The sequence below is a fragment of the Epargyreus clarus genome, unplaced genomic scaffold, assembly GCF_041222505.1.
Source record: "Epargyreus clarus isolate Ecla_fem2 unplaced genomic scaffold, WU_Ecla_fem_2.2 ptg000029l, whole genome shotgun sequence".
In the NCBI taxonomy this organism is placed as follows: domain Eukaryota; kingdom Metazoa; phylum Arthropoda; class Insecta; order Lepidoptera; family Hesperiidae; genus Epargyreus; species Epargyreus clarus.
The window spans coordinates 13,126,151-13,143,941 of record NW_027332235.1 but is presented as its reverse complement, the minus strand read 5'-3'; the positions used below and the strand labels follow the sequence as shown (position 1 = coordinate 13,143,941).

At 38.9% G+C, this 17,791-nt stretch overlaps 1 protein-coding gene across 1 annotated transcript in view; it reads left to right on the top strand.

Annotated features, from left to right (window-relative positions):
• Positions 1-17,791, top strand: part of LOC140754258 (uncharacterized) — a 48,194-nt gene that overhangs the window by 23,802 nt on the left and 6,601 nt on the right. The window contains exons 4-10 of the mRNA XM_073089222.1: positions 1,474-1,614; positions 4,593-4,664; positions 11,304-11,375; positions 13,122-13,190; positions 13,725-13,865; positions 16,292-16,429; positions 17,640-17,705. Of these exons, the coding sequence (XP_072945323.1) occupies positions 1,474-1,614; positions 4,593-4,664; positions 11,304-11,375; positions 13,122-13,190; positions 13,725-13,865; positions 16,292-16,429; positions 17,640-17,705 (699 nt within the window). The remainder of the gene's footprint in view (positions 1-1,473; positions 1,615-4,592; positions 4,665-11,303; positions 11,376-13,121; positions 13,191-13,724; positions 13,866-16,291; positions 16,430-17,639; positions 17,706-17,791) is intronic.

The window sequence follows — 17,791 nt, the reverse complement described above, 5'->3', positions numbered from 1 at the left end:
AGAATATTTAAAGTACTATGTAAAAAAAACCTATTGGGAATGGTATTATTTATTTGAATCAAAGGGGAACTAGCATGTAACTACTTTATATAAAAAATATGGTCAGGATAATTGTGGTATAAACCGTAAAAATCCTTTGTAGACCTTTTACGTCATTCTGCTCTATCTACGAGTAACACTGCGGTCTCGTACACGCAGAGATCTAAGTACTGAATTGCGTCAATTAGGGGCACTATTAATTTGTGCCAATACTTTACACGATAAGGACAATTCGCTTCAGCAAACCATCTGACCCGCGCTCGTTAATCAGCCACGTTCCGCATCTCGTAACTTGCCGGCTGCCCAATAGCAGTAAATCCTCCGGCGCGCGGCGGCCGGCGCGGCGGCCCGGGGGCACCGCACCGGCTGAACCGCTCTCTCCTTGTATGTATTAACTCGCTTTTGTTCATCTGTGACTTGTGTCAGACCCGATACGACAAATAAACTAATATTTATTACATTCCTTTTACGATAACGCTGACAAAAAATAATTAAAGGTCATAAGACATTTTTTAGTAGACTGGGCGCGGTCGTGCGATCGTGACTTGATGAGTATTCACATGCCGCTCGCGAATATTTCGCAAGAATCGGGGATGCTCTCACCATAAGTAATACATCGGTACATACTTAGCAATCGCTTTATTTGTGCTTGACATCATTGCGCATTACGCTTATCTCTTGAAGGAAAACAGAATTAGAAGGACAATCTAAGGATGTAAGCTCAAAAATGTTATTTCATTTTTAAGTGGTGCTCAAGTCGTATTGTTTGTGATAAATAGCAGTGCTCACGTCGGCAGCAGACGCGGGGGCCGCGGCTCCACGAATCGTGCACAAAGAGACGAGATAAATTTAATACAGCACAAGAACGATCGTTTCGATTATGCGAAGTGCTTGAGACACGAGGGTTGCGTTGTACTGTACCTACTGTAGAGATTTTATCTTATTCTTTATTTATTATTGGCGGCTTTATCTTTGACGTATAACAGATTTTGTTTACTTCTTTTGTTTTATTTTTATATCTATTTAATTGGATCACCACATCTTAGATTAAGTTATCACCACGGAAGAAAACATTTTAACACGATACCTTTTTAAACTTGACAGATCTTTATAATTTCTGACTCTAGTAATAGGTAGAGCTGCCATACTTATTTGTCATTTGCAATAAGTCACTATTAGTTCTTCTTCTGATATGGTTTCTGGAAATAGTAGTATGGGAATCATGATCACGAGAACGTTTCAGACTTCTTGTTTCAATCTTCTCTGGAATATGTTTTTAGATGTCCACTGTGTTCTTCTATGATGTTCCTGAATTAATCGCTTAAAATTATATAGATAAAATATCTGTTTGCTATTTCTTTTATGATATCAGATTCTTAAACACACAACAATCGTAAGTGAAGAAACAATAAGTAGAATAATGTTCTGTGTCAGGTCAGCGGAGGACAACCAGCTGGAGGAGGTGGAGGCGGCGGCGCTGGAGGGCGTGCGGGCGCTGCGCGTGCTGCGGCTCGCGCGCAACCGCCTGCGCGCGCCGCCCGCCGCGCTCGCCGCCACCGCGCACCTGCAGGCGCTGTCAGTACACACAAACACACACACACACACACACACACACACACATACACACGCACATACACATATACGTTTGTATTGTGTTTGTTTGTTTGTAACAAAGCACCCAACGTACGCACATATGTACACTCACGCACACAATGCTACGGCACGCTCGGGACAACCACGCACCTGCAGGCGTTGTCAGTACATACAAACATACACACACACACACATACAAAGCACACAACGTGCGCACACATGAACACTCAACACACAATGCTACACATAACGCACACAATACACTTTAAAGGTGGCGCTCCACCACCTTTAAAGAGTGTTGTGTGCATCTTCGTGTTTCAATTTTGCATCACCACTACCCACATTTCTAACTTATGTTAGGAATGTTAAGCGCAGCCGAGTGGATAAAGACGAGACTAGAACTCTAATTCTTGATAATTTCAGATGTCCATGTGCGCCAGTATCACTTGAATCACATAAAGAAAGAACTACGTAAATTATATAATTATACTATTTACATAGTACATATTTCAACACATCCCTGGAGCCCGCAGGTCGAGGCTCCGCCGGGAGCGCTGTCCGCCACACATGACACGTGACTCTTTCCGGACGTGCCCCGGGGCCGGCCGAATAAACAGACCTCAATAATATTACACGAAACACTTTCGTATTTAGGCAAGTCACTTTTGGGGCTGATAAAGTTATCTAAAGTAATAATCGCTGTAGGCGACGTTTTGAAAATAGCACCCTTTGAAACTTTTGATACTCTTAATGATTTTATTTAAACAGAGGAATCATTGACACTTCTTTTGACTGAATTGAATCTTCTCCGTACATTATTTTGATGAAGTACGCGAGTATAACACGAGAGGTTTGTAAAATATTATGTGAGTAAATGCCTGTCTGGATTGCGGATGAAGTCGCAAAGAAAAGGAAAAAAGTTCGCACATAAATCTACGGCGGGCGGCGATCGCTTCTTGTCGTCGCTTTGTGAATTACAAAGATCGTCGCGGGAATAAATATGAACTGTTAACAGTGTTAACGAGTTATTTCACACTTCAAAAGTAATTTAGGACGTTGGAAAAACGTAAATGTATTTATTAATTTAGAGGAAGCTTTTTATTCTTCCAAAGCCGGCGACGGCTGTCGGCCGGCAACTGGAGCGGGGAAAATTAATTTCATTATTACATTAAAAAGAAACTGTTAAGCGAATGCTTTGGATGTGGTTCCATCGTAAACTTTTAAATGAAATGTAACTGATTATCTTATTAATTTATGCTCTAACTATTGGCTGACCTATATTTCAGAATTATTTGTCTCTACACAGATTATCAGCAGGTATACAAGACTTACTAATAATCTCGGGAAATCGCGTTCTATTTTGTAGACGGGTTAACTGTTCCCCTTAGCAAGATAACATTGAAGGTACACAGCAAACACGTCGTTACCCGGCAGAGCCCGGAGGAGGCCACTAAATCAACTGTGGCACATTTACTGCGTATTTACATACACGTCCCCGCGCGAGGGACCCTCCCCGAGGGATAATTCGCAGATTTCGGAGCTCGTAATACATGCAAATGGTACGCCGATGAGTATCTAATGCCACTCGCAATAACATGGAGAAAAATAATATTTCGGTTAGCGTGTAGCGAGGAAAACTCCGCGGCCGCGGCCGACGACCCCCTCCTACATATTTATGTTGCGTCCTATAAATATCAACAGCGTCCGTCTCTCGTGATAATATGACTAATAGGTATTATAATTTCGCGTCGGGAATGTAGACTTGGTTACGCATAAACGAAATTGAAAGCTTTATACAAGCCATAAGTATCCTGTAATGTGAGTGGAAGCGGAATGTGTTTTTGATTCTTTTCTCTACAACGCAGCAGCTGCTACGTCTTTGGAAGACAGTTTCTTATTCACAAAAAATAATTATATAAATTTGTGACAACCATCTGAATTGAAAAAAAGTAGTCAAGAGGAAAATGAAAAATTTGGAAGGTAGCGGGGTCGTTATCAAGAAATGTAATGAACACAAAACACAAACACAAAATCTGTAACAACTCCAACTAGAATTAAAGGTTTATCTCTCTCTATACATATAAAATGTATATTATGAAATAATTGTAACGCTAGGCAGAGTTTGTAACATAAACACCAGCCGTTGTTAGTTTAGGGTTGCGTACACAATTACAGGCAGGCTCGCCAGGGGTTCAATTATATGTAGTTTATCATTCTGACACACAAACTTTTATACTATATCCTAAACTATGTATTTACTTTATTTTATTATTTATAGACAAAATGTAATCAAACACAATTAGCAAATGAGTATGTCACCTACCTGATGGTAAGTAGCGACTGCCCCTCATGTACATCAAGTACCCTGAGTACTTAGAATACTTAACAAACTTATATTTCTTAGTATAGTCACCTTATCGGAACACACCAGGGAGTAACACTGCTATTGTAGCAGAAATAAATATCACTGCACCTATTTCTACTTCTACAATATAGTTAGGTGAACCACGTAGGGTTCTCCTACCGTAGCAATACTAGAAGATTAAGTAGAGTTCTCCCTCTGACTTCTCTCGCACTTTTTATATGATAACTCTATGCGGATCCACTGCACACTTGATACAGCACTGCTGTGTTGTTCAACCGCTTAGCAAAGAACACATTCAAGCAATGCATCTGTGATCGAATTCAAATAGAAGTTGTTCGGTCTAAGGAACTTGTTTCGAACTTGATAACAAGCAATGAGTAATGAGCTTCTTATCCGGTCGGTCAGTCGTCTTATGAGGTCGCGTACCGATCCGGTAGTAGTTTAAGAAAAATATTGTACCTGACAATTTGTAAGTGCCGTCGTTGGCCTATAGAAATAAATATATTTCATTTCATTTCATTATCAATCAGATTACCTTCCCGTTTAGCAATATGTGTGTACGACAAGTGTAATGATCACGTGTGTGTTGTTGCAGCAACCTGGCCGGCAACCTGATCGCGGAGCTGCGCGCCGACTCGCTGCCGCCGCTGCCCTCACTGCACACGCTGTAAGTCAAAATCATATACCTACTACATGATAACTCAGCACAAGTGAGGCAGGAAACAGGTCCGCAAATAGCTTCCGATCTGTTTCTAGGAACAATAGCGACCCCAATACTGCTGACCTGTTCGAGGTTACATAAAAGAGATAATGATTTTATATTCAATGCTATTTTATGTAACCGATACTTAATACTTATAAAGATGACAGTGATTACAGTGTTTAGCACGATGAGGACATTCCAATTGAATCCTCCCATAATTAAGATGTTTATTGACTGTGAGTGGTATTTACCATTGAATACTTTAGATGTTTCATTAGTCTTTAAACAATGTGAACAATTAAGGCTAAAATTTATAATAGTAGAATTATTTTAGCGTTGACGGCGACGGCATTACCGCCACATAGGCGCGTAGTCATGACTGAGGTTAAGGCAAAAATAAAAGCTTATAAAAAGCTTTTTCTCTATAATTTTTGTTATCAAAAACCTCATAGCTACATACTCCATTCACTAGTTTCAAATATTTGTAAAACATGTAATGAACTAAACGAAAATGAAATTTCATATAAAACTCTACATTTCGTTAAGCAATAAATAATTAAATTCTAATGAAAACATCGAAGGAAAATAGAGTTAATGAACAAGCAGATCGTAATAGTGATTACTTCGAATTACAGTAATTAAACGTTTAGCGGCACTTACTCATAGTTGTAACCCGTAATAAGTAATTTATAATTACATTACCGCCTCCTACCGCGCGGCGCCCGCCGACGTCACGCAGCCTAATTGAGTAGAGTTCGTGGCGTACTACATAGTATTAAATGTACATTTTAGTTCTGCCAAAAATGATTTACTGAAATGAAATATATTTATTTTACTATGCAGGCACTTAAATATTTCTTATAATGCTACTAAAGGATCGAAATAAATCGAAATCCAGTCACCGAAACCGAAATCCGTGTGGCTTGCCCACTTTTAGGTACTTTTATTTTCTTTACTCTTATCCTTAAATCGCAAATTTATACTTAACACGTAACTGAGTGTCATCTTATTTAATGGAAAAATTGAATCAGGGGGCAAAAAATACGAAGATGTTGTTCAATGGCCTAATCAAAGAGTTTATTAACCTGTTGGAAGCCCTCTAAGCCCGAGTTACATTTTTTGCGACACTAAATATAATTTAAGCTCGAAGTAGGTTCAAACCGCTCAATCAAGTTCCACCGCCGCGATGCGAGCGCGACTAGTGGAGCAGGGATGATGGTGAAATTATCGATATAAATATCGGAATACTTTCATATGCAAACCTAAAATATCAATATAACTATAATATCGAGAATTTTAACGCGGATATTATCGAATAATTATTGATAATTGAACACTTTCACGAAATATTCACCACAGAGGACCTTTAACTCGCCGATTAAAAAATTTAATAAATCTGACAATTTTTTTTACCGACGTAGACGCATAACGAGGTACTTTAATTATTTAGTATGTTCCATAACGATATTTTAAATGCATTGTAATATGATAGTATGGTATCGGCAATAATTCATATCGATAATAATCTGTCGATATATCGTTGCATCCCTGCTGGAGGCGGCGAAGGTGAGCAGCTCGTTCATTCACGAGCCATGACCGGTATACCGGTCGCCGCGCTCGGTACATACATGTACATACAACATACACTGAACAAGTATAATGAGAACTCTAGTCGATCTTCATTCCAAATATTTCGTCACAATTACATCACCAATTGGTACTTTATAGTTATAATGTACGCTGCACAGTTATCGAAACGTTAACATGAATGGAATAAGACCATGTGTACAAGATGCAGTGATTCATATAAATGGTAATGAAGCTATCAGCTGTTCACCGGATGGGACATTATGATACTCTACACGGTTTATTTATACACCAATTTACAACACAAAGCACTTAAGCGTACTATTAAATGTTAGTGACGTCACGGCGTCGCGGCGCGGTGCAGCATCTGCCGACAGCTGCGTCGCGACGGCGGCGAGCTCTGTCCGCGCTGTCAGCTGCACTGACATCTTAGTTTACATCATGTTACACTCACTTGTTAGTACTCTCTACTACTACTATATTACTCGGAGATGATTTTACCGAATGGTTGTTACATATTTTAGTTTTAAATACTTGTTGGCAATGGCTACTTATTTATACTTTTATTTTAATGGTCGTCATTACTATAAACTATCACAAGGTCAATTACGTAGTGGTAAGAGAGTACGAGTCTCTACCTATGTACTATCTATTCCTATGAAATAGTAATTATTAATAAAATATTCTCCGTATATCTGTATCGCCACTCTCCAATGAATTACACAGGTTGCATTGTTACATGCTTTACATTTATAACAAACGAGTGATCTAAAACCTGATCTCAAGTTATCGTCATAATTAAAGTCAGTGGAGTGCATAATGAGTTGCAAGATAGGAATGGCGGCGCCGGAGGTTCAGTGGTGCAAGTGTCCGCGGAGGCAGCGAGCCTCGCGCGGGTCGCGCCAAGGTCAAGAAACCTCGCGGCCGCCGCCCGCCGCGGGGTATCGATCACCACACACTTACGATACCACTCGCGAGCCTTACGACACCAATCAAGTGCGTGAGCGGTGCCTGTGGCTTCCTCGTTACAACACTTAGAAGGCTTATTTAAATCACGTAACCGTCTCAGAGCAACTTGACTAATATCCACTCTGAGGTTTCTGCCAAGCAATGTGCCAGAAAAAAGTGTAGATACAAAAATTTGCCGTCACTCCGATCATAAATCATATCCGTTCAGTGAGCTGATCCAACTAGAGGCTTTGTTACTGATAAAAATGAAATAAAACTGTTGCTCACAAGACGTATTGCGATTCAGATCGAGGACGGCGATTACTGCGATTTGAATACTCATTCCTAATTTAGTTGTTGGCAAAAAAACAACTAAATTGTGATTGAGTATTATTGATAAAATGATGAATGAACCATTTCAAAACTAAACAGACGAAAGCAATAATGTAGAGTACCTACTTGCAGGGAAGTTTGCAGATAACGATCCGTCGTCCCAAACCCTATAAGCCCTTTATTATAGCGATTAGTTAATCAAAACAAGCGGCAATTAATCGCAAATCGCCCATTAGCGGCGCGCTGGCAACATCGCCGGTTTACGAGCTCGCATATTAATTGTAAGGGCGCCGTAAACGCGAGTAATCTGCAAGACACGGGAAGTTTACGCCGTTTGTCACGCGGCCCTTGCGGGTTTACACTCGAACAACACAGATTAATTATGTATTCATCTTTGTTGCTTACAAGGACCATAACTGGGTCGTTATAACTATACAGCATACAGAGCTCATCTAGGAATTAAGCAGTTATTCGTCATAACGTAGATTAGTTGATCCTTTATGTGAAACAAGACTATTCGTGTTATTGGGTAAATAGATGAAAATCCTTATGTTCCTATTAAATAGATAATTATTATATTATAGATACAAAAAACCCAGAGCCTATCCTGATTCTAGCGCTATGGAATTGAAAGCCAATGATTTGTGTAAAACCTAAAATGCCGATGATATCTATAATATAATATTATGCTGGTCGCAGACTAAATTCAATAACCTTAGAATAACTAGCAGAGTTCGAACAGATCAACATAAATATGTCTCTCAATAATTAATTATTAAACAGATTTATATTCAATCCTTAAATATTATTGGCCATCAACATTTATGTCGCTCACGTTACAGGCAAGTACTTCCAAACAATAAATAATCTACGCATCATGAAAATGTATTAAAGAATTATTTAATTACTGGATCCAAAAAAACCGTTGTTCGTTTGTATTTTCGAATTTATGAACAATATTGTGAACAATACACAAAACGATTATGAACAATAGCTGTAATATAGTACATACCTTGGACGGTACGAAATACCGTTTTATGGAAACAACATTGCACCGCAATATTTATTCGAAATATAAAATGAAATGTAAACATTTACCACTTACAGCTTCAAAGCTGTAAAAGTTTACGAGCCATTTCGACTGCACATTAAAAAGATACTTGACACAGCTTAAATTTTATTATTGTAACTGAAACCGAACTTCAGAAACATTAATATGTATTTCAGATTTAACGTCCGTCGGTTCGTTACTACCTGTAGGCGGTAATGGACTCGCCGAACATTAATTTATCAACGTAATAAATGGTACATCAAAGCTCTCCGCTCTCTGGGAAGAAATTAATTAAAATAACAATTATTCTCTCAAGTCCGTTTGAAATTCTGCGAAAACACGTACCGCTTAACGATAGTTAGTTTAAACTAGACGTAACCTTAGAAAATAACATAATTATCTAGAACGAAGATAATGAATGTTGATGTTTTTATATAATGCTTACAAGTGTAAGCTTCGTGGTCATCACGAGAGAGCCATAAGCGTCAGATAATAGAGCGACGTGACCACTCGCGCGGCAACATCGCCCTGCATTTAAAAAGCAATCACGGCTGCACGCGGAAGTAATTGCATTTACGAGCGCGGCGTGTCGCACACGACCAGACTGACTGCACTCCATTGAGCGCCGGCATTGACCATTACTTACCTTCCCTAACTACATACTCTTTGTTTCCTAACTGTGGTGAATTGTAAGCTTAACGTTACTAATAAAAGTACAACAACCATGTAGCCTTTCTTGAAATTACTTTGCAAAAACGATGCTAGAATAATAATTTGGAATGTGATAGAACTCGTTGTAGTTCGACTCCGGAGGCACCGCCATAATTATTTTAGCCATTTATGAAACAGCAATGTTAAGTGTTAAAAAGTGTAGTTAAACATAATTATAAATAAATATTTATGAACAATGTTAAAATAAAAGTTATTTGAAAAAATAAATATTTTATCAGCTTCTAATTTAAATCATGATTTGAACAAACAAACATATTAATCCTTTTAAGGTTAGGGCTTTAACATAAACGTGGGATATGTTGCGGGTGTGGTGTGCGGCGCGGCGCGGTCGCGGCCGCAATCGATAGTGCAACATGATAGTGGCTGCTGGAGCCGGCCGGGGTCGTCGCCCCGCGCCCTCTGCGCTCGGCTCTAAGAAATAGCCGTTACACCGCCTGGATGAACAAAGAAAATCCCGCAAACAATAGAGGCATTATGAAAACTTACGATAGCGAGCTGAAAAACACTTCTGGTCCTTTGAGCGAGATAATGTTTTGTCAACAAAAAAACATTTATTTTTAATAATTGAATCTTTTTCTATTCAACAGAAGCATCTTTGGGAACAATGACACGTGTCGAAAATAACTTTCAATAAAGATAGTGAAAATTTTCTGTAAATAAATACAATTGCTGGGCACATCGTGTTCGTAAAAGTTTAAAAATTAAATCTTGAGCACTTCATTCTTTGTGCATCTACAGCCCTCGTAGGTATACGGTATTACAACAAACCTTGAACCTGCAGGAGATGGTATCTGTCGGTTCGCATCCCGCCCGGAGCGCAACCCTTCTCACGCGTCGATCAGACGCCGCTGATTTATGACGCCGCACTCGGTCGCCCCCGCCCCTCACCCGCCGCCCGCCCCGCACCACAACACAATGAACTATCTGCTCCTGTAGATTGCTGTAGATGACAAGTAAATGGATCGTCACGTATCAAAAATAATCAAATTAAAATTCTATTACTTTTAAGAAAACATATTATAAGAAGAGTTTATGGAGTATACGCCTGTTTGTTGAATTGTTTATAAGAATGAAGTACCTAATAAGCACGCAGTTTACCTAACGTTAACAAGCATTCTTCCTGAAAACGATTATAGGTGAGTTGCCACTCTTGAGGACTAACATGTTCACCTCATAGTAAATCAGCCGATTTTCACAGTATCCGCACCCTTCCCGTGAAAAGCAAGAGCTGCTTAGAAATAGGTATGGCGGTCATACCACACCGATCGAACCATACCGTATCTACCAATTTGTGAAAATGCAAATTATGTACATCTTTCATTTTCTAACATAATTTTCCTTATTCAAATATACATTATGAGAAAATTCAGCAAAATAAATATATTTATCCAACACAGTCTACGCTAAGTGGAATTCGAGGAAAACAAATGAACTGTAGGACGAGCTACTATCGAAGCGCTCTTACTTTTCTATTACGAGAACTCGTAAAACAATACATTATATCAATAAGGTGTAATAGAATATTAAAGAACTCTACTATAAATGCGTCACTTCTTAGTTTTACTTCAGAATTTACCTCTTTGTATCGTGAAATAGTTCGTAGGTATATTTTAATAGTGATGTTACCATAAATAGAGGTCATTTAGCTGTGGGTCAGCGCCCCAGACACATCCACTGAAAGTTCTCGTAGAGTGGTCGTAACTAGCTGCCGTGGGAGCCATGAGGGACATCGTTTATTTTGCATGACGGTTTAAATAAATACTTATTGTCCTTTGCATAATCATTTTACTTTACTTATGAGTTTTGTTCAACTATTACATTTTATGTAGACATTCAGCTACTTATGTTGTTTACATAAAATGTAATAGTTGAACAAAACGAACTGCCCTACATTACTGTCTCTTTTGCTGAAAAGAAGCATTTGATTAATTATTAATTTGTTTTGTTCGCAGGATACTGAAGCGCAACCGCATCACGCACATCGACGAGCTCGCCTTCGCCCGCACGCCCGCGCTGCGCGTGCTGTGAGTACCTCTACCAAAGCTTGTATAGTACTCTACGCTAGTAGTATCTTCTTTTGCCCTGACAATATTTCTCGCCGGCGAAAACACGATACCGTGAACTAAAACAAATAACTTTGACATTTTATGATATTGCAGTCAAACAAGCCGGTTAGGCTACGGAGCGTGACATAGAAATAGATACACATTTACATATCGCCGGAAAACATTACCCTCCTTTTGGGACAGTCGGATAAAGAACAAATAACATAAAAAGTCACTTTGTTCAAGCTTAATTAACTAGGATCACGTAAATCCGACCTCCATTTTTTAGCGTAACACGAACGATAAACACTGTGAGGCGGTATCGGGCAATGGGGTATATGAAGCGCGCCGCTCTGGCAGGCAGGCGCGGGGCAACGTCGCCCGACACCTGTCAGCTGCCAGCTCGCTGGCAGCTCCACACGCAAACAATTACGTCGTCAGCCACAACCCTCGAAGAGTGGCGTCTGACGAAAGGTGTAGCGTGCGCCGCCGGGCTGATGTGTCAGATAACACGATAGTAAACCAAATAAATAGAATCTAGCTAGCTTGTTTTTTCCTTACATTTATTCCGATAACATTTCACTCTACAGGGAATGGAAAGCTTTCCAAGTAAAAAGTTGTTGACTTGAAACTTCCTTTGGGAATGGGTTTTATTATAGTAATAAGGAAATAAATCCACCAAATGTCGTCCTTACTCACCGAATATGTGAAATAGTATTTATTTCACAATTTGTCATTGGGTTATATAAATCTTTGGAACTTATACCGCTGAAGCCAGAAAAAAAATTTTTTTTGATGATTATCGCTAATCGTCACATTAATTATAATTGCAATGTCTTATAAAATTGTAACTTCAGAATAATATTTTGTGATAAACAACCAAATTCCGTCCTCCAACAAAATTTGCTAGTATTTTCTGATCTGATCAGGTTAAGATAACCTGTGAATTTTGAATAAGTACTTAGTACACATTGTATCATCCTGTATAAATAATTAAATTTATATTTGATTCTTATACTTATTTCAAAGTCAGCACCAAAATAAATACGAAAGGAGAGTATAATAAATAGACGTAAATATACATTATACAATATCCCTTAATCCCCCGAAAGCTACGTTCAAACATATTCCGCGCCCATAGTGATTGCCTGTAATTTATCATAAAGTACACAGCGAGGTTCCTTCGCGCGAGGATATATTCGGCAAAACAAACAATAAGTATTACCCCAACATTTGATGAATGTGACATGTTTGCGGAGAGAACTGATCCCCAGATGTACGAACCATTTATATGTACTCGTAAGTAGACACATAAATGTAACATTGGCGCCCGATGAAGATCTATTTTATTTGTTTCCGCAGTCGGGACTACGATTTGTTTCTCATTTTCCCTTGTTCGTCTCGTTTTATGGTGATAGTAATCAACAAGTACAGAAATAGCAATTCTATTCCTACAAATATGCACATGTATATCGATGAAGGTTCAATGCGTTCATGTATTATTAGACTTACTCGTTTACGGCAAACATATGCGATAGATGGAAAAGTTTAATCGAAACATTTGTCTGATAACAAGTTCAGACTCGAAAGGCGCAAAATTATTGTATAGTTAGTTTGGTTGAATTATATGCGACCATATTTGAAGGTTTGGACTGGAAAGAAACAACAATATTCTATTATTTATGTGACGCATAACGTAACATCGGATACGGACTTTTATATCAGGAGGCTAGAAGACAACCTGCTGAGTGAGCTCCCGCCCGCCGTCCACCTGCTGCCGATGCTCGAGGATCTGTGAGTATACAATCTACATATCATACAGAATTCATAAAATCTTACTGGCTCTTCCACCATAAATAGATTCAAGGATTTCATTACCGCAGATCTACTGTATAATGTCCGGTTTACACGTTATCTTTATGTCTATGACGTAAAATGATACCCATGAGTACTTCCTCTTTCTGATAGCAATTTTAGCAGTAGTTCCAAGCTATTATAGTAGAAAGCAGTTCTGAGTAAATTACATGAAATTAAAGTATTTCAAACACGACTGAATACTGTACAGAGGAAACAATACCGTGGAAAGTCTCCTTGGTGGCTTAGGCTCTACGTGTTCTACGGTAGGTCATAGATACAAGTAAGATCATAAAGCATACTTAAAGCTGAAGCATTAAACAAAGATGCAGTTTTTATTATTGACTACATGGTAGAGCTATTTATTATCTATAAGGGACTGTTAACATATTTGTTTCAAAGGTTGTTGTGTGTGTGCACTTGTATTCCACAACATGGGGATGGGAGTTTGTTGAGTGTGTTTTTGTGTGTCAGGTCGCTGTCGAACAACCGCATCGAGCGCGTGGGGCTGGGCCTGCAGGCGTGCGCGCGGCTGGCGCGGCTGGAGCTGCGCGCCAACCCGCTGTCGCAGCTGCACGCGCAGGCCTTCTCGCACCTGCCGCGCCTCACCACGCTGTCAGTACCAACACCTACCATCGCCATCATATTCACCACGACCACCAATTCTGCGATCGATGAATCAGCAATGCTATGCAATTGTTGGCCACCTCTACAGTTTTCCTTAATTCCCAATGCTTTATACTGCCGCTGGGTAATTATAACCGGCCACAATTTCTCCCGACCGGAACACTTAGTCCTCAGAGGTAGCGACGCAACACCGTTTGAACAAAAATAGAAGTTCAGTCAGCCAGTTCAATATAGATTAAATGTACAATACATTAATCAATCTCTAAGAGGACTAATCTGATTTATTTTTATGAAATGAACGATACAAACTATTGCTAAAATAAAAGTATCGTTAATTTGCCCTTGTTATATTATTTAATTCTACTATTATTAAGTGTTAAATCAGTAATGTAATCGATACGATATGAGGCATACACAATTTATTACGTCACGAATGATTGAGTTCGATCGGCGCTAATGAATGGCTGCGAGCATAAAGAGTATAAAACAACACAGTTAGAACCGCAAGGGTACTCGAATAGAGTTCAATAACCTATCCGGCTCTACCTGTTGACTTTAGACATCTAAAAGAATTGACGCCCAGTTTTGCAAATAACTTTACGATGCTAATTGATTGCTGAATCTGATTGGTCTGCGTTAATTTTTGGTAAAAATAAAGTCACAATCTCCGTAACACACGAAATCAAAAGAGCCAATAAATTATGCGGGCTTGAATGAAAAAGAAAATGCTTCGTACAAATAAATAATTATTATCTAACAGTTTATAGACTGTATTTTTGGGAATAGCATTCTTAACTGACTCTAGCAAAATTTATGTCGCCCGGTGTCTCCGCGCCCCGCCCCGCATCGCTCCCGTCCCGCTCCCGCTCCACTGCCGCCCCGCAGCCGTCCCGCCGCGCCGGCAGCGTCGCGCCGTTGTTTACAGCGGGTTCAGCTCGTTCAGCTGAGTCGCCGAAATAAAACCATTCACTCCGACGTCAACTTCCTCACTCGTAACGGTTTCGGGAAATGAAAAATGTTACAAACTTCTGACTTTAAACTTTTCAATGATATTTTGACTTCGCTGACATTCGCCCTTCGTAGTAAGCATTTTGGCCATCCTTATCGTTTCTATATCTATATCGATACTTATCGAACTTGGGAAATAATTTTCTTGTTGTGAATATTATAAAAAGTGATCAAGGGTTTAGGGAAAAAATGGATTCCAGAAAGTAATTTAACAAATTGAGCCGTTAAAAGGTATAGATACGGTATAAATGTCACTCAATTCCCTCTGATCCTGAAAATTCTATTTCTGTTTATATTCCTGACAGTTGCATTCCGTTTCATATTTTATAGTAAATGCATAAGCTTGCAGTCTTTACTTCAATTATCGTCGTTTCCCGTTTGAGTAGCAAATTAGGAGTAGTTTGAATGGTTTACAAAGCAAGGAATTCTGGGGTCGCTGGAGTTATTTGTGTTGCGCGGAGCGAGGGTACCGTATAATACATGAAATATTGTCTATACAATGTCACCTCGCTGAATTGTCTACTTTACGACGATTTTACTTTCCGTATTGAAAAATCAGATATGTCGCTAGTTCACAGCGTTTAAACCAAAATCATTCTAAAAGGAAACTCTACATCGCCATGAACATCCCGATGATGCTCTACAGCCCAGCATCGGGACAGTAATGGGCTCGTGATCATGGACGCATGTAGTCGGAGTCGTTCGACGGAGTTGTAATCAATTCAAGATAGGAATGTTTTCCGATCTAAATTACATGACATATACATTGCAACCCTAAAGCAAATAAATAATAGTTTAAAAAACTAAAAAAGACGCTTTTATTGCTAATCGACCTAAAAACTAGAAAATAATTTTTAATGACAAAGAGTTTAAGAGTAAAGCGTGTGATATTTAATTTGTAATCATGTTGCATCTCAATGTTGATGTTATTTAATTTGTAATCATGTTGTGAGTTATGTTATCAGGAATGTATAGTTTTTTGAATATTGTTATTTTTTTACATTTTTTTCCTAATAGCATTTTAGAATATAACTATAAAATATTGTTTAGTATGTAGTTGCTCAAGCTGTTCGCACCTGTAATTGAGGTGGCACTTAATATATATCTCAATGTTTTATCAAAATAATTTGTATGCATCAGTGTTCACCTTGTTGGTGCGACTTTTTAATAAATAAATAAATAAATAAATAAATAAATAAATAAATATTATATTATATTGATATTTTAAATATTACAATTGTTCTATCGGCTATTATCTATGAGAGAAAGGTTACGAACCGCAGTAAAATGCAAGCTAATAAAAGTGTTTTAAAAACCAAGTCAGAAATGTGGCTTCAGAGTTGGACTACGAAGTTTCTACCACTTTCAAGGGTACGATGGCTAATCTGTGTCATGTTCGTTGGCAGCGTGTTGTCGGAGGCGCGGCTGTCGTCGCTGCCGGCGCTGGCGGGCGCGGCGCGGCTGCGCACGCTGCGCGCGGACCGCGCGCGCCTCGCCGCCGCGCCGCACCGCCTCTGCGCGCACGCGCCGCAGCTGCGCGCGCTGTCAGTACTGCGTACGACACACACACACTACACACACTACACACCACATAACACGACACACACATTATATAGAACAGACTCTACTCTAGACAACGGCTGCTTTTTTATTACTTAAATTAAATAACATTACTTTGATCAAAAAAATAAGGAGCGATCCTTATTCCACAGAAGTTTTTGCAAGTCTTTATTTAACTTGCCGTATTATCCATTTTGTATTTTTATTTAACGCTACATTGTGAATCTCTCAGATGAATTTGCATTTAAATGGATCCCATACACAGATCAATTAAATTCTGTAATTACATATCAAAACAGCTTCAAAACCTTCATAACTAAGTAATTAATTTATAACAATTCATATATTTTATAAAAATAGTTTTATTAATGCAACAGTAACTCTGAAAAGACCATAGTTTTCAATACTTACTACTATACTCTATTTATATCTAGGTAACAAATTTAACTTCTAACTGTAGAGTACGCATAACGAAATTTAGGTCATTACATTCCGAGTATAATCTGGCCCTCGATCTTTCAAATAAATGACTGCTACCGACGCACTGCTCGCTGATTTTATGCGTATATCTTTCAACCTTCGTTTACGACTAGATGGAAACAATTACTGGCGCGATTCCGCATTTACATATCTCATAGTGCGTGGGCGAGTTCTGGACAGCTGAGCCGCCGGTGCGTACTCTAGGCGCTAGTACTCGTACTGTACACAGCACAAAGTAACTATGTAGGCTCCTAAAATGACATACACATGCACTTTCTGGTTACATTAGCAAATAGATTGTACGAAAACCAGTTCGTCTAAACTTAATTTCTTATTTTACGGTTAAGGCCTTTACGAAGATCGTCTACTGAAAAATTTACAATTACTAAACAACAAAACATCATTAGCTAATTAACGTAACGTAGTATTATGTGACATGTTTGCTAAAACGTGTCATATTAAGATTCTATTTGGTTACTTCTCCGATGCAGTATCTCTATTAGCCGAACGTCGGAAGAGCCTGGCTCGCTCATTTATTGCTGTGACATTGAACGTCCCCTCCGAGAGAATTGAGCAGTCTTATTGTTCAGATAATTCAACATCCGTAAACAAATGACACGATTCTATTTCAATGTCGTTGAATATAGAATTGAGAACCATAAATTCGCAAATCTCATAGGTAAGTATAATGACGGTAACATATTTTCCCGACAGAGATCTCCGGTCGAACCAACTGGACCGAATCCCCGATTTGCACGAGTGTGCGGAACTCCGCGTATTGTAAGTAGCACGTATTTTATATTAATTTCATTATATATATCCATAACGGACGCAATTATGTTTTGAAATGCCTGCTCAACGTATCT